Consider the following 20,853-nt stretch of genomic DNA (forward strand, 5'->3'; position numbering starts at 1 on the left):
GCAGGCTAAGACCCAAATAAGTCCGGGAAAAGTTATTTCGCTCGGCACGACACAGTTCCAAAGGTATCAAAGGACCAGGCAATCGCACAAGCAAATCGATTCTCCTCATCAGCAGTCACCAACGGAAATTCGGAACGCACTTCTGGAATGCACTCGCTTACACACTACACCCTCTTCTAAGATCCCCTTTTATAGAATATTCTAGGATAACCTGCAACATTTTCTAAAATCAAAATGTCCTGATTGGCTAAGCTCCTAAAATTGAAATATTGGACGCGGTTCCCAGGTTTTCTTGGTTCTCAGGGAATCGAATATGTAATCTTTTAGTTTGTACAGTTCTCATGCGACAAGTTCCGAAGTATCAACATGTAGACCTCTGGATACAGGTCCCTTATTGTATTTTCTGTCATTCACACTAGCCGAATTCTGGCAATCCTCCACGTTCCTATCCTTGACAAGGAACACAGTGCCTGCTTCGGAGACCGCCTGGAGATCTTCAGAGCCATCTGGGTCTGTGCAGTAGACATCGCGCTCAAGTGATGGTGGCCACTTACGAACTCCAATTTGAATACTGCGGCCTAGTAGGCCCGAATGCCGACTTAAGCAAAACAAACATTAAAAAAAATAATTAATATACGGGAATGAAGATTCTACTGTTTAAACCCACACTAATCCCAATATATTAGTATTTTCCTAGCTTATAGCAATATTTAAAGCAATAATACTCACCATTCCGCTATACCAGGAGCACAAACCATCACAAAAGCAATGTAAATCATGCAATTCTCTATTTTAACACATTCTATAGTTAATTTGCGTACCACAGTTATTTATTAAAATTATTAGCCATGCAATTTGCAACTTAGTCCCGCGTGTAATTCGTGTTTATTAAGGTGCAAGGTTGATTAGCAATACCACTGCAAACAATTAGTACAGGTTAATAATTAAAATGATTATGTAATTAGTGTTTTAATGCAAAATAGAGAAGGTATACAAAATTTCGTTTTACCTGCTCCACCAATACCTATGTGCAATGATGTGTCAGAGTGCTGTCTGCCACCCAAGTGGTTAATGAGCTTCCAATGACAGTCGTGCTGCACATTTGTGGGGGTGCGGGCACATTTGTGAGTTAATCCCTCAGTCACAAATGACTGGTAGCCATAAAGACACTTACCCATCCTATAAAGCAATAGTCAATCATCCCCAGCAAAAGAGTTATTAAAACCAAGTATAAAGGGTGGCAGACGGCGCTCTGACATCATTGCACGTGCGTACGAGCAGCTGGGCTTGAGCACCACTCGGTCACATTCCGCCCCCCTCATGAGTGTATTTGTATTTGCAGTAATGACGGCCCACGTGGGCTAGATATATCGCAGCAGTATCAATGCATATATTTAATATATATACTTTTTCAAGTGGCGAATATGTATGTACTTTTAAATATCAATGGATTGCTTTTATTCTTTTCTCCAACATGTGAATTTCTTTATGTCAAACGCTGTTATTTTATCAGAACACTATTATTAATCCTTTATGAATTTGTAATGTGGTTTAGTCACAAAAGTATTGAACACTGGCTAGTAAACAATTTGTATTCAAAGTACAGGGGTGTTCTCCATTGTGCAGAAGGAATTTCAGGCTACTATAAGATGGCGCTGATGTGAATTTGTAACATTCACATTCCTACACCTATGTTTATGATACTTTGTTTTGTTTATCAGTCCGCTTTCATTTGCGAGGTGCACTCATGACCAACGAAACCGTTTTTCCAGAAACGCATTGAGTTTGCTGCCAAGGGATTAAATATCATCACTGATCCTGGAGTGCGCGTGCCATTCTTTGTGCTCTACAAAGGTTATTTGCTGGATATGTGTATGTATGTAATACAGTTTATCATGTAAAATTCACTAAATATACATACTTGTTTATATCAAAAGGAAATTATGAATGTCAGTAAAAATATACTTTATTGACATATGCCGTAATTATCAGCGTGTTTCACCTTATTTTTGAAAATTCATTAATTCAACTAAAAGGAATTCAATGGTTCTGGCAAGAAAGATAATTCATTGGTCCATTACAATGCACATTACGAGTTTGGGCTGAGGTAAAGCGACAGATGAGGTTTTGTAACTGAGCGTTAACATTAAATTAAAAACTGATACATATATTCACCCACTAGCGTGTAAACAAATGAAAACATTAATACATAATTTATATAAGAAAATACACATACAAAAATTGACCTTTCGTGTTTAAAAAAAATAACACCAACAAATAAAATAAAACTCTACACTATTATTTTTCCACATTAGTTTCCTCGGCAGGGTTATACATTCTGTTCAGGCAGACTTCCACATGATCTCCACCCAAGTGACAGATGTCCAGTATAAAGATGAGATGTAATCTGTTGAGGTCATGGATCGATTTCAGATTTTTACCTGCAAGTGAAATTGAATTGGATTAAAAAAATATATATAACCAATTATGCATTTCTGTCTACCCATTCATACTCATTTACTTTGATAACTTTTACTCTAACATTTGTCACCCAGGCACGAGCAGCCTGACAGACACCATTGTAACAATTTATCTAAAAACGTTTCAGTGTGTTCAAATATGAATATATTATGACTGTTCTAGTCATAGCAAAATATGGTAAAATAAAGCACATCTTGTGAACTGAACCTAAATCGAATGTGAATTTTCATGACCTTTTCTCAGAAGGCCTGGCAAATCTTACTCACAGCGAGTCCTCGCTAAAACCAGTAGGCCTGGGCGGTAAATTCCGTTCCGTTCGCGGAATTTGCGCAATTTGGGTAATTTCGCGTTCTGCGGAGAACGCGAAATTGCCCAAAATGCTGCTTTCCGCGACTTCGCGAAATTTTTGCTTGTTCGCGTTCTCAAAATGCGTGTTCGCGAGATATTTCTCCCCGAGCACGCAAACAGCGATTGCGAACAGGAAAATAGCATCGCGAACAAGCAATTCCGCGTGTTCGCGGAAATTCGGCGTGTTCGCGGAGATTTTTTACCGTTTCGCGGAGATTTGCGTAACGCGATTACGCAAATTCCGCCCACCCCTAAAAACCAGAATGCACGTCTCCCTCCTCTGGCTAAGAGAAACTGAAGCAGTGCAGTGCTGCGACTAGGATTACGGTTCAGGGCTGCATCAGCACCCAACCGCTGGATTATCAGCAGAGGAGCACAGCTCCATGATGAAACTACCCCAAGTCAGGACGAATTGTACACATTGCCCATGGTTCTTCTCCTCTGGAGCCGAGCACCGACAGGCCATAATCAGGCATGAGAAATAACAAATGTAGGCCAAGTCCTCTGCATTCCAAGCAAGACTATGTATGTGTGGGCTTTCTTCTTACACAGCTTTCTTAATAGTGGAGCTGGCATACACTGCGCACCAGAATCTCACGACAAACCTCGGGTCTGAACATTCACCCCCCTCCAACACAGTCATAATAGCTTCAACCTTATAAATGACCCTTTTCCTAGATGTGCAATGAGCTCCTCCCTTCCTGCTTTAAACCACTGCAGTACGGCAATCTTGGCTCTTTCACCATTCATTCACCCCCACCACACCCACATCCACCACTTGGCCAATCCAACTCAACACTAACACTCTTGCACCCCCTCCAGTTGAACTGTGGAACCCCAAAGAACCCCCACCCCCCTCCCCATTCCAAATGTAAAAATTGTAATTTACCTCAATATTACTCCCAACCCACCAAGCCGGAATGTGCTCTCAAACTTCCTTCCCATATTCTAATTCTAGAAGCTCACGCTGCTTTCATTAGGAAAATACTGGATGCTTTTAAGACCGGAAAAAACAAAATATAACTGATAATAGGATTTAAGATGTCAAAGGCATTTACAGACTGCTGTAATTAGTGGGAATACACTATTAATCCGTCTAACAACCAACTCCTTCCTTTCAAAACCTGAGTCCATGCATTCATTACTCAAGATAAAGCCAAGCCTCTGCCAAGAAACGAGCGTAACTAATGACTCCCTTTCTATCTCACATAAGTACTTTACTGTCAAAAGGTGAAGCACTGAACTATTTAGGATTCACAATTGAATATTACGTATGTATTTGTCTCAAAATTGAAAATGATGGTCTGGTAAGAACCTGCACCTAACCAATCAAGTTGTAACACTCCCCCCCTCCCCCTGCCCCCCCCCGCCAATCTAGGCCAACTCATTGAATTACAGTCAGTCAATCAAAAGCTTGAATATCGGCTGAAAACCATAAAAGCACATATATACAATAATTGAAATACGAACATAACATTATACAACAATGCTGGACGCTCAAAATACAGACATTACTCCTAAAATGGCTTAAAATAGAATATTAAAAACGTAATAAAATCCTATAGCTATTAAAATAGAAAAATAGGTTAGTCCCAGCGCTGGATAATGTTAAGGGTACCTTCTTAATTACAATAATAACAGTGGCTCAATTCGGACAATTTAACTTTTTTAAATTTTGACGCCTCTTGCGCACCACATAGAGAAGAGGTATCTGGAGGTAGCAAACACAATCAAGGGGGTAGTATCATATTTTAAAATTCGAAATACCTCCCTATAATCCCCGAGACCCCTAGTCTTACATAGTGGGACGATCCATTTAGCTCTGGCCTTAGGGCAGAAGAGCAGAACGTGCTGATCCGTCTCCTCTCCACTTTCACACCCAGGACAAGAGCTCGGTACATAGGGAACATTAGACCACTTGTTTGTCACAGCCCGCACTGGAAGTATTCCATGTCTAAATTGGACATATAACTTCTTTGCCAGTAAGGGCTGGATATCGTCCAGGAGTTTCTCAAATAAATAGTTTTCCTTGACCTCCAGAAAGCTATTGGTCAACCTACCCAAAAATGGATTTGATGTTATAAGAACCATTCGATATTGCTTGAGTGCGGTGACCAACGACCTCTTGGTGGTCAGGGCACAAGTTTCCTCGGGGAAAAGCCACATGTCTCCCCTACCCAATGCATAACAGAGCTGCTTAACGTGTTTTAGCCAGGGGATTTTTCCCATACCCCTTATGGTCAAAAAATCCCTTAGGTCCTCCCTAAAACTCAGAAGCTCTGGGGTAGACCAGAGTCACCTCCAGTACAGCAAAGGGCGATTTGAGGTGATCTCCTGTATGGGGGCCAAACCTAGATCTAACCGTAAAGGGATCAGGGGTGTGCTCTGGGGAAGTCTCAATAGGTGCTTGATGAAACTATTCTCAGTAGTAGACATGGAGGTGGCGCTGACATGGCCCCATAGCTCTACTCCATAGAGCGCCCCACCTCTCGCCTGTGCTTTATATATTTCCACTGGCGGACCCAAGGATTTAAATGAACACTCATTATAAACCTTTAGTATACCGCCAGACGATTGAGCAAGCTTCATATTTGCCTTAGCCATGTGCGACCCCCATTCCATCTTGTCGTTGAGTGTTACCCCTAAGTAGTCGTAAGTGGAGACTCTTTCCAATACGGAACCCTCCAAATGGAGGTGGGGGCAATTAGATGATTTTGCATTAAAAACCATGTATTTGGTTTTGGAGAGATTAATCTCCAGATTTCTCGATCTACAAAAGGAGCAAAACGCCTTCAGTGTTCGCTGAATACCCATAAGGGATATTGATAACAAAAGGGTATCAGCGTACATCAGGGCTGGTATCTTGCGGGCTGCTAAACTAGGAGAATCTAGATCCCTTGCTCCCATTAGATGTTCAATCAAACCGTTAAGGAACAAGGAAAAGAGCGTAGGGGCCAGCACGCACCCCTGCCTCACACCCCTTTCCACCGCAAAGGGAGCCGAAAGCTCCCTGTTCCTCCCATACCTCACCCTTGCAAAAGTGTCTTGGTGCAGACGTTTGAACAAATGGCACAGATATACCGGAGCACTCATCTCTAACAGTAACGCCCAGAGCTTATCCCTCTGTACCAAGTCAAATGCAGATCGAAGATCCACAAAGATCAAGTAAAGACTACCAGCCCCCATGGTCACCGTCTTCCAGTAGACCAGCTGGAGTCTGAACAATTGATTGATTGTGGAAACCTTGGCACGAAAGCCCGCTTGAAGGGAGGTTAAGATGTGATGTTAGTCTATCCAGCACTGCAACCTTGATAATAAAAGGCAGGCAAACAGTTTCTGCAAGGTGTAGATGAGACTAATAGGGCGGTAATTAGCCGGGTCGAGTGGGGAAGCCTTCTTATGGATAGGAATGATTTCTGCACCCCGCCAGGTTGGGGGGGGGGATCTCCATGCCATGTAAAATGGCATTAAAGTAAAGCAGAATATAGCGAACCCAAACCTTCTGTTCACTCAAAAATAGATCTCCAGGTATCCTGTCCAAACCGCGAGCCTTCCCGGAAGAGAGACTTCTAAGGGCCGCCTGGATTTCGAGGATTGTGCAAGGTTGATAATCAGAATCCTTTACATCCGATAGCGCTAAAGCAGATGTATCCTTCATTGGTGAAGCCACGTTTGCTAGAGATGCGGTGTCCATGTGGGTGAAGAGAGGCTTAAAGTGGGCAATCCAAACCTCCTCACTCAGGTTAGGTATTATAGCGGACGACCCCTCTACCGAGCCTGATCTAACTAGGTTCCAGAAGGCCCTATAATCGCGTCCTTCCAGGGTTTCTTTTATGCTATCCCATCTCAAGGCCTCCCATTCCGACTTGGACTCCAAGATTATACATTTATAGGTGTGTCTAGCCCCTCTAATACTCGACAGAGAACCTGTTTTAACCTCCCTAACCAGAGCACGTTTAGCCGCCCTACAGTTACTGTTAAACCATTGGGCCTGGATTTTTGCCATTGAATCACAAAACAATCATGAAACAGACATGTGAACAACGCAGAATGCATCACTAAGAAAATAAAGGCATCCATACGGAAATCACTACCAAACATTTAAATCCACCTGAACAAGACTTAACCTCAGTGTTACCTTTTTAATAGGCATTATGCTAATTCACCTATGAAACTAAATATATTTGGAAGAGGCATCATTATCTTCGAAGCCCAGCAAAACACCATGATCAGTTAATCATCTCAAAATTTTAAGGGACTAACTCCTTGTCTACAATGGAGCACAACTGCAATGCCAAGCACATGCTGAAAACACTCCGATCCGTGGGGATTTCAACATCAAACTAGACCACAAACACACAGATGGGACAGCACAGGTGGATGAATTTTTAATTTATTATTAAGAACCCAAATACGGTGCAGGGGTCCCTGACCCAGGCCTCGTACTCAATAGTGTGAGCGTAACATGGATTCCAGACACATTCCTCTACCTTGGAATCCGGATATATCGCCAGCCTACAGATCTCTTTGATGGTAACCTAGGTAGGACGCTAACGGCCATCAAATCCCAGATGCAATTATGGAGCATGCTTCCCCTTGCAGTGACGGGCACAGCGGCATTGGTGAAAATGGGGGCCCTACCAAGACTCTTGTACTATTTTACTAACCTACCCGTTCACATACCGGCCTCCTTCTTTGCTACACTAGAAAAGATGATCAGGGATTTCATATGGGGCCCCAGTCGACACAGAGTGGCGATTACATTTTTGCATCTGTCCACTGACCAGGGTGGCCTGGCTGCACTATGTCTCGGCACTACTTTCTAGTGGCGAACTCCAGTGGGTGGCCAGATGGATAGTAGGTCGCCAGTGGGAAGATACCGGGATCATGCTCCCACCGCTTACACTGTGCCAGACCCTCCAGCTCTTTCACCCTAGCACACGAGCCCGACCTCCGGAACCTCTGTAGCTGAATATAGCATATAGATGCTATAAAAGGAGCTTCTACATAACTCGAAACACAACATCATATGCCCCTGGTCTCCCTCTAGAGGGCGCTCCTAAAGGGCAGGGAACACTTACCGCTACAGAATTACAACAATGGCACGCGGCCGGGGCACAGACCCTGGGAGACCTCTACCGGGACTGCTTCCTACTTCCCTATGCAACACTGACAGAGGAGGACGGGCTCCCTGCGGGACAATTTCTCCTACTCTTTGTTAGCCACAACTCACGGTGCTATGGGGAGACCTAACCACTGAGCCGCCCACACATCTTACTATACAATATTTGCACGTAATGGGACAAGGCAGACATCTGATGCGGTGGTTCACAGCCTCGCTGCCCCAACACGCTGCAATCAATTTAGACACCCCTCAGACAAAAATGTGAGCAAGACTTAGGCAGGCAATTCTCAGACAAAGAATAGGGACAAGAGCTGGCCAGACCGATTCAGATCCCCATGAACATGAGATTCAGACAAATCCAATTCTACATTGCACACAGGGCGTATTACACACCAACTAAAATCAGCAGATATTTTCACCATACCGATTCTGCCTGTCCGAGATGTTCCGCCCTAGATGCAGACTTGATACATATGTTATGGAGTTGCGCCAGCCTTAGTACATACTGGAGAGAAGTAGCGGAAGCGCTGCATAACTGCACCGAGAGAGAGATACCCTTTGACTGGCCGGTGTACTTTCTGCACGGATTCCGCAGGATGGGTACCACGAAGGTCACATCCAGATTCTTGGATCTGGGCATAATCGCTTCCAAAAGGCTAATTACGAAGAGATGTAAGGCGCCTGACCCTCCCACACTTTCAGGCTTGGAGGCATTCCACACTTGCATGGGCTAGAGCGGAAGGCATTGCAATTCACAGTGAAGAAACCATAGGCCTTTGGAAAATACCAATAGCTACACAATGGGAAGCAATCTTCATAACACTACAACAACACACAGGCCCGCCAACGCAGCTCACACCGACACCTGTCCCAGATGGGTAATATTGCGCACGTGAGGCGAATCCCTGAGACACTCAAAGACACTAACTGCGAAGCGGACATTGATATACTGATGCCCCGATACATACATAAATATATATATAGGGTCCATGGTTAAAGCAATCGGCACAGGCGCAGCAGGCAACATACCCACGCATGCACACAGACAGGTGGGGACGCTCCAAGTTCTATGCCCTTCCCCTTTGCTGTTGTATGCACTGTTTAGCATGGTCATCCACACAGTTCTGGACTCTCAATGCTACTTTCTACAGGCAATGATTGTAGACATCCTACAGAGATTGGACTCAGAATGGTGATATTGACATGGTTCAATTTAATTGGAACTGTCATGCCTACATGTCCATTAATTAAATTCTTGCAATGTAATTATCGTCAAAACAGACTGTTGTAAAGAAGTCTAATGACACCATATGCAACACGTGTAATGCTACTTGTCACTGTTGCCATCAAAAAAAAACAAAATTTAAAAAGAAAAACAATTAAATATATTTTTTAAAAATGAACACATACACGGTCATACTCACAAAAAAGAGAATTCATCAGAAAGCATAGAGAAAACGTAATGTTAATGCCATGTATTATTGGGAATGAAGTAGCCAATGTAACTTCCTCAAAATCAAACGGTAAACACTCTCCTCGTTGTTCATTCTATGTTCAAAATGATGTCACTAAATGGCCAACTACTTTCTCAACAATGAACCAAACGGGAATATTATGCAATTTTCTTCATCTGCTTCTATTATTCATTTAAGATGGAAGCTGCATCTCCCAAGCTTCACAACCACCTCATCAGGATAATCATTGTAGTCATGTTTTCCACTCACCAGAACATACTGTAGTTGTGCAACCACTCACATTCTACTACTGCACACTTGATGTGTGCCCTTAAGCTCGTCATAGAGAATTAGTAACATGTGTACGGCAACCAGATAGACATTGTCGGGATGTAACTAAATAGCAGAGCATATCTGGAGCAGGCATATATTTTCTGAAATATTTCCTGCCAACTAGAGGATAAACAACTCTCAAAAGGAAATATAGGGGACGCTTGTAGAAATGACGGATCTGCATTTACAAGAACCATTGTTCCCATAGATCTGTTGTTAATCATCAAAGAAATGCTTTCCCTCTTCAGATTTTTCTCATCTCTTTACAAGATTCCAACAGGAATACCAAAAATAATTGTGAATCTACCTCAAGCTATTACAAAACAGCAGCCTGTTTATCAGATCAGAGGGTCTATGCCTGGGCATCCAATCATAATGTTTTCCAAAGCCAGATGGCTGTCCTGCAATTATATTTTTGCAGCTCCCCAATAGCAAAGTCATAGGATACTATTCAAGGAGGATAGGGCTCCTGCGGAGTGAACAATATCTTCCAGTGCTAGATTTTCTATCATATCCTAGGACAAACTTACTTCTGTTTGAGCTAATGGCCTGTATTGAAAGGCACTTAGGATAAGCATGCGCTAGAGGAGATCTAAATACAGTCACCACAGGATCACCTACAGCTTTCTTCCAGAGAATTTCCAGAATAGTAAAGCTTATACCGTCTACTTCTCTCTCTTCCCAACAGAGGAAACGTCTGCTTCAGTAGCACTTGATGAAGCTCCCAATCATGTTAGACCTAGTCTAAGTGGTGCTGCACAGCTGTTCTGCAGTTTCACTCCCCTGCCAGTGAGGCAAACTTTATAAGAATCTCTACATCAAAGGGCCACAACTTTTCCACAGACAGAATGTGCAGATCCGTCCTTCGCGATGAGATACTGCACCATATGATTGTGGTTTGGAGTATAAAAGTACTTTTTTCTCTATCTGTGGGAGTAGCTTATTATGAGTCGGGTGAACCGCGTTTATTTCCCGGTTATGTAGAAGCAGCGCCTTTAATAGAGAAAGGTCCGCACTGAAGGATCACGCTGGGTGGGTGTCCATATTTCCAGCAATGCATCTACTAGTCTGAGGAGTGAACGTGGCATATACCAGAAAGACTACTGAGCCAGTATCTCCCATAGCACAGGGAATCACAAACATATTTGCATATTCCATTAATGCAGGGAAAACTCGCCTCAGAAGGCCATGAGGGGTTTGAATTCATAAACAAACAAGAAAATAATAATTTGACTACATAAGAAAGGAGGAGCTCTGCATTCCACAGGGGTAAAATCCGCCGCTTCGACCCATCTCGTGTTCCCGCTGTGCCAATATCGCACGACTGCAGTTGGAGAAGGAGGTGAACTTAAACTCTACCGAGATTCTCAGCGGACGTTCTCCTGAGGCGGTAAGTGGGGGCACGTAAAACAGCCTTTCACGACCTGAACTCGGGTCTTGAGATCCTGCTGGTGCCTAATTTAACCCCCATTAAACTCGACACTTACTTTCCCGGAACCCACGGAGCCAGACTCTAAAATGGTGCCCACCAATGTATTTTTACCGATTTGGGAAGATGTCTCATCTGACAAGGGGCCCCGATGTTCCACTAGGACAATTGGGCTTAGCTGAGGAAAGAATCCTAAGATCTAGAGACAATACCACCTCCAGAGTCTTGGAGATCAACAGGCTCGATTTGCCTAAGATGGATGCCAAGCTACACTCCCCTTCCTAACTTGCCACCCTTGCCAGCTCCACCAGCGCGTCTCTGGACTTTAGACTTCTGGCCCCTTCCTGATCCTCATTTCTATCCGGCGGAGTCCGAAATGTATGACCAATTCCCGGTGGAGCTGCTCCGACAGCTATAGGGGAGACAGGCTCTGGCACACCGCTATGGCCGTCACCTACCCAGCCGGACCTCGGACTTATGTCTCGTCTCTTTCTCCGCTGCCGACTCCCTCCCGTGGATTCCCTGCTCTTCCTGGCCTTTTTCTTTTTTTCTTTTCTGTGGATCTTGTTATTCGTGGTCGCTAATAACTCCTGTATTGAATTTGTAACCTTTCTGCAATTATTGTGATTATTTTTGTAACTTGTAACACGTTGTTTCCTTATGTAAAGAGCTCCGATACCTCCGGGTCTAGCTAGCGCTATGTACAACTCAAATAAAAATAAAGCTAAAAAGAGGCTTGATATCAGAAACTTAAGAGTTTCTGTTGCTCGATACTTTTCCAGAGGGAAGACAAATTGTTTGTGCCATGTAGTGGCAGTTTCGTGAACTTGACTTGGAAAAACTGCATCAAAAATATTTTTTAAACTTCAGGTATAGTAAGGAATATATATTTCCAAGTAGGTGATTTTCTGTGTTGTTCTTTATTAACCAAACAGGCTGGTCTTTAATAGAGTTGTACAAGTAGAACTGAACCTTTCCTGGGCTGTTACCTGAGCTAGAACCTAAATGCAACCCTCTATGCAACTTTACGGCAAAGCAGAATAATCTTCTGAATTATTGTTCTGCTTGGGTTTTCGGATCAGATAGAACCTGCTCAACAGAGCCTCTCTAACCCAAACCAGAACGTTACCCCCTCCCTAGGGCCTATTCACACCTAAATAACCACATATATGTACCACCTAAGGACAGGGAATTCCTACTATATATATATATATATATATATATATATATATATCAAGACCTACGAGTCACAGCCTCGCGGTCCCAAACGGACCCAGGACTTCCTGCCCAGACGGCAGCCACAGCCTCGCGGTCCCAAACGGACCCAGGACTTCCTGCCCAGACGGCAGCCACAGCCTCGCGGTCCCAAACGGACCCAGGACTTCCTGCCCAGACGGCAGCCACAGCCTCGCGGTCCCAAACGGACCCAGGACTTCCTGCCCAGACGGCAGCCACAGCCTCGCGGTCCCAAACGGACCCAGGACTTCCTGCCCAGACGGCAGCCACAGCCTCGCGGTCCCAAACGGACCCAGGACTTCCTGCCCAGACGGCAGCCTTAGCACGAGTTCATCCTATAATTACCACGACATATAACACAGGACTATATATATATCAGATCACACACCGACAGCTAGTTGAGCACAACTTGCTCCCCAGTTCGAGGTACTCCTTTCTCCCTTATTCAGTTACCACCTACCTGATCAGGATTAACATCTGTTCATGTCAGGTCACAGCTGACTAGAAGAATAGGCTACCCTCTTACACAAGAACACGTAGCACATATTGCTTTAATACTTTATTCGGTTATTACATGCACACTCACGGAACATAATAGATATCACATAACCTGCAAAGAAAAGTGAAAGATTAAGTTGTATACTCTAATAGTAAGGGGTTGACATCACCTTGGTCGTATGTAGCCTGCACTCAATGGTCATCTAGGTTCCCTTCTCGTCTGCGCCTCGGCTTCGCCTGGAAGGCACACAATCACGGGTTTACTCCCGTCTCCCTCTCCGAGTCACTGGGACCTCTTCCTTATCGGCTACTTCCTTCTCTTTGGAATATCTATTTCTCGGTTTTTCCTCCACCTTCAAGTTTGTCATCTGTCTTCCCTGGAATACGTAGTAGTTTTACTGCTAACGGCCAGGTGCCGCCTATGGTCTAAAAGCAAGTGCCAGTATCTGCCTCAAACTTTCACTAATATAGATGTGCATTTCCTCCTGGAAAATTCCAGCCCGTAACCTGCCGCCCACCAAATTCTTGTACCTCCCCGTGCCAAGGACACGTTCCCAGCCGGCCGGCCTGATGTAGTGTCTTCGGCATGAAGAAAAATACAATCCTTCGATAAGGGCCGGCCTGAACCGGTTCTCTCCAAGCGAATAACACTTCTTAACTAAAACACTGCCTATGACCTAGAAACATCCCAAGCTGCCAGAGCAGGAGGAAAGATGGAGTCTCTCCCGTTTAAGGCCTACCAGGCCTGAATTCAGCACGGCTCCATGAAATACCCTCACTACAGAACAGATTACCTCTAATGCTAACGAATCTATCCCCTAGGATATGTATGCAAACCCTGATCTATGGGGAAGAACACAGGATCATGTCAAAGTGCCTAATAAATAGGCTCTATACACTACTCTAACCCTTAGACTTGAATGGAAAGAGACTGAAGTCACCTAAATCACCCTTCAACACAATAAGACCGGAAAAATCGAGCAGTACAATTATCAAAATCAGAATGTGGATTGATTAAAACAACCAGATCAATCCTTGAATGACACGTGAGGATCTGGGTAAGAGTAACCTTTAATTCTCTGCTTTTGGAACTTGTTTGGGAGAATATGGTCAAGGTGGAGTACAGGCCTTTGTTCGTCTTTAGGAGAAGTATTTTATGTAGCTTTATTGCTTCTAGTTTTTCAGTTTCTTCAACTGGATGTCGTGATTTTGAGAAAAAGGTTGAAAAAGGAGTGGAAATCCAGAGGAGCTTTCCAAAAACTAAGTTATTTTATATGCCTATCATTGAATATAATGAGCCACAAACTGGTTATTGGTGAGCCTTCTGACATCAGAGAGCAATGAAATTCACCCCACTGGTTTGGCACGGTATCAGGATGTTGGCTGTAATATGAGATCCTGGACAGTAATGGCCTGAATGTCTCCGATAGCTCCAACAAAGATAAAAAAAACATTTAAAAAGAACCTAATGGTCAGAATATTGTTTCAAAACTGTTAGCACTTTGATTGTTTATTCCCCTCACCAACATAATGGAACCAAAGGGAATGTGCAAATAGCTGTCCACATAGAACTCATTATGTAATGCACAGGGTTAAATCCTACAATGATGTGCATTAGGTAGTAAACGTATTAATAATTATGATAATATTAATAGCGAATTTATTAGAGAGTTTCATGATAAACCTGTCATTTATAAGCCCTGTAAATCACATGTGAGATGGTTACCAAATTTGATACACTAAGTTATCAATCCTTCAATAAACCGCATTTGTAAAGCGCAAAACTGTTACCCCTACAGGTATCTGGGTGCTGTGTCTCGAGCCTATTTCTGAAGTCTGCCGGCAAGGGAGCTGTGCGGAGATGGAGAAGAGGGTCGTTCCAGGTATTAGCAGCGATCTAGGAGAAGGAGTTGCCACCACAGCGGCTATGACAGATTGGGTGTGTGTGTGTGTGTGCGAGGGCAAGTGAATAGGAGCGCAGGTGTCTAGAGGGTTGGTGGAAGTTCAGTCAATGGTTGAGGTAGGCAGGTTCTAGGTCATGGAGGGCTTTGTAGGTGTGCGTGAAGAGCTTGAAATAGCCTCTTTTCTGGACGCGGAGCCAGTGGAGTTTGCTCAGGTGGGGGAGGGGTGATGTGGGTTCGTTTAAGGAGGTCTAGGATAAGTCTGGCTGCAGCGTTCTGTATGGTCTGGAATCTTCTGAGGAGCTGGGTGGAGATAACGGCATGGAAAGCATTTCCGTAGTCGAGGCAGTTGGTGACGAGGGCCTTAGTGACCATCTTTCTGGTGTTGTCAGGATATATCTGAAGACTCTGTGGAGCATGTGAAGTGTGTGGAAGCAGGAGGCAGCGACCGCCTTAACTTGTCATTTCATGGTTAGTTGGCTGTCGAGGATGATGGAGAGGTCAAATGCATGGTCAGTGTGAGTCCGAGTTCTGCAGGCCATCAGCTGTGGTCCCATGCGGAGTTGTTCTTCCTGAAGGTCAGTAATTCAGTTTTGTTGGAGTTGAGTTGAAGGCAGTTGTCTCATCCATTTGCCTCGTTAGTCATGGTTGCAGAAGATGGCTTTGGCGTTGTAAGTGTCCTCGCTGAGCGAGAGGATCAGTTGAGTGTATTCTGCGTAGGAAATAATGTTGAGTCCGTAAGATCGAACAACTTCTACGAGGGAGGGTCATTTAGATGTTGAACAAGGTGGGGCTGAGGGATGATCTTTGTGGTACACCACAGTTGATGTCTTTGGGTAAGGAGGTGAAGCGAGGCAGTTGAATGCTCTGTGTGCATGTGCACCCTGTAAAGAAGGAAGCAATCCACTTGAGGACGTCTTGCTGTATGCCTATGATGTGGAGTCTGTTGATGAAGGTGTTGTGGGAGACTGTGTCAAACACTGCGGAGAGGTCGAGGAGCACCAAGGCCACGGTTTCTCCATGGTCGAGGAGCGTTCTGATGCCTGTGGGGGAAATCAGTGCGGTCTCAGTGCTGTGGTTGGTATGGAATCCTGATTGAAAGGCATCCACTAGGTGGTTTGGTTACAAGAATTCAGTGAGCTACTGGTTGATTGCTTTCTTGAGAACTTTGGCTGGGTAGGGGAGCAGAGAGATCGGACGTTAATTTTAGAGATCGTTGGGGTCAGCAGAGGCTTTGTTTAGGAGGGGTCTGACGTCTGTGTGTTTCAATCTGTCTGGGAAGGTTGCTGTGGAGATGGAGGTGTTGAGGGTGCTGGTGAGTTGCATGCTGATTGGGTTCGTTGCGAGGTTGTAGAAGTGGTGGAGGCAGGGGTCGTGGGCGCCCGGGCTTGGATGGAAGACCTAATGGTTGAGGTGGTCAGGACAGTGAGCGGTGACCAGGTGGTGATGGTTTGGCTGGTGTTGCTAGTTGGTTGAGGTCATCAGGGTTGAGGGTGGCGGGTTGGAGATTCAAATTGTTGTAGATGTTGGCGAGATTGCTGTGGAAGTAGTCTGAGAGGGTGTTGCAGAGTTCTTTGAAGGGGTGAATGGTGTACTGTGTGGCTGTCGGGTGGGAGAATTGACTACTTTGAAGAGTTGCTTTGTGTGGTGGGCTGCAGAGTCGATGTGTGTGGTGATGGCTGCTTTCTTGGCTTTTTTGAAGTGCCGGTGATAGTTGCTGAGGGCTGTTTTGAAAGCAGCTCTGCTGGCAGGGTTCTTGGTGGCACACCATCGTATCTCCAGTTGCACATGGTGGTACTGAGTTCTGGGGTTTACCAGCTGGCATGTTTGGATATCTTGCTGAATATTGTAGGTTTTAGTGAGTTGACTGGCGCCGCTGTCTTTGATCCTGACGGCAAAGATCTGGACGGCCTGGTTGAGGCCTTGGGCTGGGAGGTGGTGAGGGCCTGTGACCACTGAGTTTTGGTGACCTTGCTCCAGCTGTGGTTGGAAGAGATCGGATGACTGGTGATGGTGTGCTGGGTGTCTGTGATGGTGAAGTGTACAATGGTGTGGTCAGTCCAGGTGAGTTCTGTGGTATGGCTGAAATTGATTCAGTCACTGGAGGTAACAAGCATTTGCAATGCAATGGGTCTCGCATTTTCGAAAGTTTAGGCTATTGGCATTGTAAATGACAATGCCTTTTATTTGTTTTGAAAATTAATGCATAAAAAAAGGCATTGTCATTTACAATCCCAATAGCTCAAACTCTTGTAAATGCAAGACCTATTGCATTTCAAAAAAGTGCCTGCCATCGTCCCGGGCTGCTTGGAAAGTGAAAGCGTGCATGGCGCGCTGAATGTTCCAGGAAAGCATGTTGTGCCTGAAGTAGGAGAAACTCATTAAAGAAAATAGTGCTTACAGACTAAATAAGATGTAAAGTGTAACAGCCAAAGTAAAAGGGCCAGTCCTCAAGGTAGGTTACAAATGAAGACAAAGCGGTACTAAGGAGGGACTAACAAGCCTTTTAACGAATCAGAAGCTAGCATTTACAAAGGACAATGACACAAGCCGATGACAAATATGGGCAGATAGTGGGCGGGGCTTCAAGTCCATAAGCGAATACAGCATGCCTCGCCGAGCAGCGCATGCGCTGCCCAGGCTCGACTTAAAAAGTAATAAAAATGAGATAAAAGATTAAATAATTTATCTTCAATCAAGAGAGTAAGACTAGGTTTTATTTGCAGTAAAATGACATTGCAAATTATGTGGTAGCATGTTGCAAATTTAAAATGTGTTGACATGATTACCATTTGCATATTATTATTGGAATCCCTGTGTAGAAATGTTTTTAAAGGATACACTGACACTCACTGTCACATGAGAAAGAATTGTATCAAACCGACTTTAAAATAACACGCCTAAATTTTGAGTTCTCACTTTATCCCTGTTGATTCACTTCCATAGCTCTGGCAGTGCTCAGATGATTTCTACAGCAGACTGGAACTGTTAAGCATTTATTATTGCTCTATAAATGTTAATACAGCTGTTGTTAGCAAAAGTGACATTCACCCGAGTGTGAGTGAGGAGAATTGAGCCCTTGTTTCTGGGTTTGATAGCGAAACAGTCGTAATTGTGTGTAGAGACCCCGTCAAATTCTGGGGTCCAAGGTACCTTGGCTTCCTCTTGACCTGGGGGTTTTTAAACCAGGGGGCCCCCAGTTGATCCCAGGGGGGATCCCAAACTCTGTCCAAAAGAAGCATTACGCCGATTGCAGTGCTTTATTTTAAGCAGAAAAAATGAGCGGCAGTAAGCTGCTCTGTAAACGCCATCACAAACATTTTGTCATTTATATCCTAGCTGGAGGTATGTGTCAAAAGAGAAGGGACTGCAACAATTCTTCTCCCATGTATAATTATTAAACTGTGGATACTTTTACACGTTAGTAAGGTCTGTCTGACCAGAATAATATGTTTGGTAATTATGTATTAAATTTCCTTTTTTAAATGGTAACAGAAATTCACTGCAATTTTTAAATAAGTCCAGACATATTTAAACTTTGCTAATATAATAAAAAATTTGTGAAAAATGGTGAGGTCAGCCTGTTTTTTTTATTTTATTTTTTGACTGGGAGGGTGCAGCATTAAAAAGTTCGAAGACGGGGGTGTGGCTTGGCACCAGCCGAAGATGGCCGCTGCCTGAGGAGGCTCTGTGGCGGTGCAGGAGAAGTGCTCTCCAGCGGACGACTTCTTCTTTGCTGCTCCTTGCGGACTGGCGACAGCATGTGATGCTTTCCGCCACTGTTTGCGACCGATTTTCAATCTCGGTGAGCATTTTTTAATGATAAACGCGCTCAATGCGTTTTTCTTCACCTCGCGGCCGCCATTTTGAGATGCATGACGCCCGTTTTCCTCATATAAAAAACAACAGGAGCATAAACCCATAAACCTCGTTGAGACTGGGGTAATAATGTAAGAAACAACAAATAATCTCAACTGGTATCATTCAACATAGGCAAATAAAATGCATGTACAAGACATTACAGTTGAGATAAGGAAGACTCTGATAAAGAGAGTTTTAGAAAAGGTATATTGTATTAAATCAAATTTCAAAAGGACATACACAAACTCAATGAGCAGAAAAATGGAACAGTTGTAACAGCACTGTACGCAAATTCAATACAAGGACAACCCGAACTTGTACTTGGTGCTTAAGGTGTACGTGACACGAAGACGGCGACGCAAGTGACAAGGTGAGATCAGCAAGGGACGGCGCAAGGTGAAGTGAGAGTGAATAGTTGAACAGTAAACACAAGGGTTCTAAATTCAATTTTTTAACAATAAAAATTGATTACATATTCATTTTAAAGAACCATAGGGCCATCAATTGAGCTGAGAGGTTGACGGCGTTTCGATCCGGTTAAATTAAGATCATCATCAGGACTGGGTTGCAAAATTCAAACGGTGCTGTACAAGAGAATTAGAGAGGTGTGAATTGAGAAAAAGGCGAAAGGTCAAAAGGTATAAAGAAAAGGTCATCAGAAGGACTAGTCTCTACAAAAAGGCCATAGTACTATAGTCTGGATGGAAGAATTAAACCAAGCACCAATCAGGGGTTATACATATCAAGTCATTAAAGTGTAAGGGAGGGGAATAAGGTGAGGTACAAGTGGAGGGGGAGGAGGGGATGGTAAGGAAGGGGTAAGGTAAAGTAAAGGAATCTGGTAAGGGTTACCTGTAGGAACGAGTAAAAAATTCAGAGTCAAGGGAACCTCTAGATAGCAAAGGTCTGTGAAAATAGGAATGTATAAAATTACAATTATGGAGAGACAAATTTGAAAAGGACAAAACTATTACAGAGCCAAAAATCGCGTAAAAATCAGCGCGTCACCTTCTCGGATTCCTCCAATACTTCTTTGGAAGACTCAGACGGAGCTGTTACCCCCAACACCATTGGATCGGTCCAAAGACCCCAACCCCTTTTACCACCTGTTTTTTTTGGGTCAAGCCGCGGACGCGGCCACACTCAATCACGACCACGGAACAATCGCCAGTACCAACACCAATACTCAGGGGAGAGGCAAATCCGCAACAGGTATTACCAATGGGGACCTCCACAATGATTCAACCTACCCCTACTAGTAACTACAACTCGCTAGATCCACTGACTATACCCATTTTCAATCTTTCCAATCACATCCTCTCTAATGACCAGACCCAGATACTCAGTAGAGGACTCAGCTTTGTACCAACTGAACGTACACATTTTCTTGATCTACAATCTAACCTACTAACATTCTTTCGCCGTATAAGACTAAAACAGTTCTTTTTTGACAAACCTTGTGATCCCAACTGTCTGATCCCACGTTTCCATCCCCCCTCTAGCTTTAGTCCTCCTTCCGCTTCCATGCCTGCTGAAATTTTGGCTTTGGAACATCTAGTCCTACAAGAAGTAGTTGATCTAGGGACTCGGTTTGAATATGTTCCATATAACATACCCTTATCTGAAAAACAAGCACTTAAAAGTCTTGCCAATAATTCTGAACTAACTATCAAACCAGCTGACTAGGGGGCGGTATAGTGCTCATGGATAACCACAAATATGACTTGGAAATAAGACGACAACTTTCTAATAAAAACCACGATTTGCAATTGACCAAGGATCCTCTACCTGCCCTTAGAGAAAAAATTCTAACATTGACTGGGCAAGCAAAAGCCCTCAATATTATATCCTCTAAAGAGTTTAATTTCTTAAACAATAAATTTCCTCGGACACCTGTAATCTATATACTTCCCAAAATCCATAAGAACTCTATTGATCCGCCTGGCCGTCCAATCGTGTCAGGCTGTGGTTCTATTTTAGAACCATTAGGAAAGTATATCGATGCCATTATCAAAGAATTTGTACCCATAACTGATACCTACATAAAAGACACTATGGACCTCATCGTAACAATCGAGAATAGACCATTTGACAACAATACCGAAATCATGGCAGGCTTAGACATCGAATCTCTTTATACAAACATTCCCCACTTTGAGGGACTTCAAGTTATCAGAGATCTCCTGG

General features: G+C 43.8%; 1 protein-coding gene across 3 annotated transcripts in view; it reads right to left on the reverse strand.

The window, feature by feature from the left end:
• Positions 1 to 467: 467 nt before the first annotated feature.
• The window catches only part of RADX (RPA1 related single stranded DNA binding protein, X-linked), a 529,236-nt gene continuing 508,850 nt past the window's right edge, over positions 468 to 20,853 (reverse strand). For 2 of the 3 annotated variants that reach the window (XM_085608035.1, XM_085608033.1), the window contains exon 14: positions 1,949 to 2,441. In XM_085608035.1, coding sequence (XP_085464161.1) covers positions 2,299 to 2,441 — 143 coding nt within the window. In that variant the 3' untranslated portion in view covers positions 1,949 to 2,298. Of the gene's footprint in view, positions 599 to 1,948; positions 2,442 to 20,853 lie in introns of those variants that run through there. The other variant, XM_085608034.1, reaches the window with a different exon arrangement.

This window comes from Triturus cristatus, chromosome 5_2 (assembly GCF_964204655.1).
Source record: "Triturus cristatus chromosome 5_2, aTriCri1.1, whole genome shotgun sequence".
Classification (NCBI taxonomy): Eukaryota; Metazoa; Chordata; class Amphibia; order Caudata; family Salamandridae; genus Triturus; species Triturus cristatus.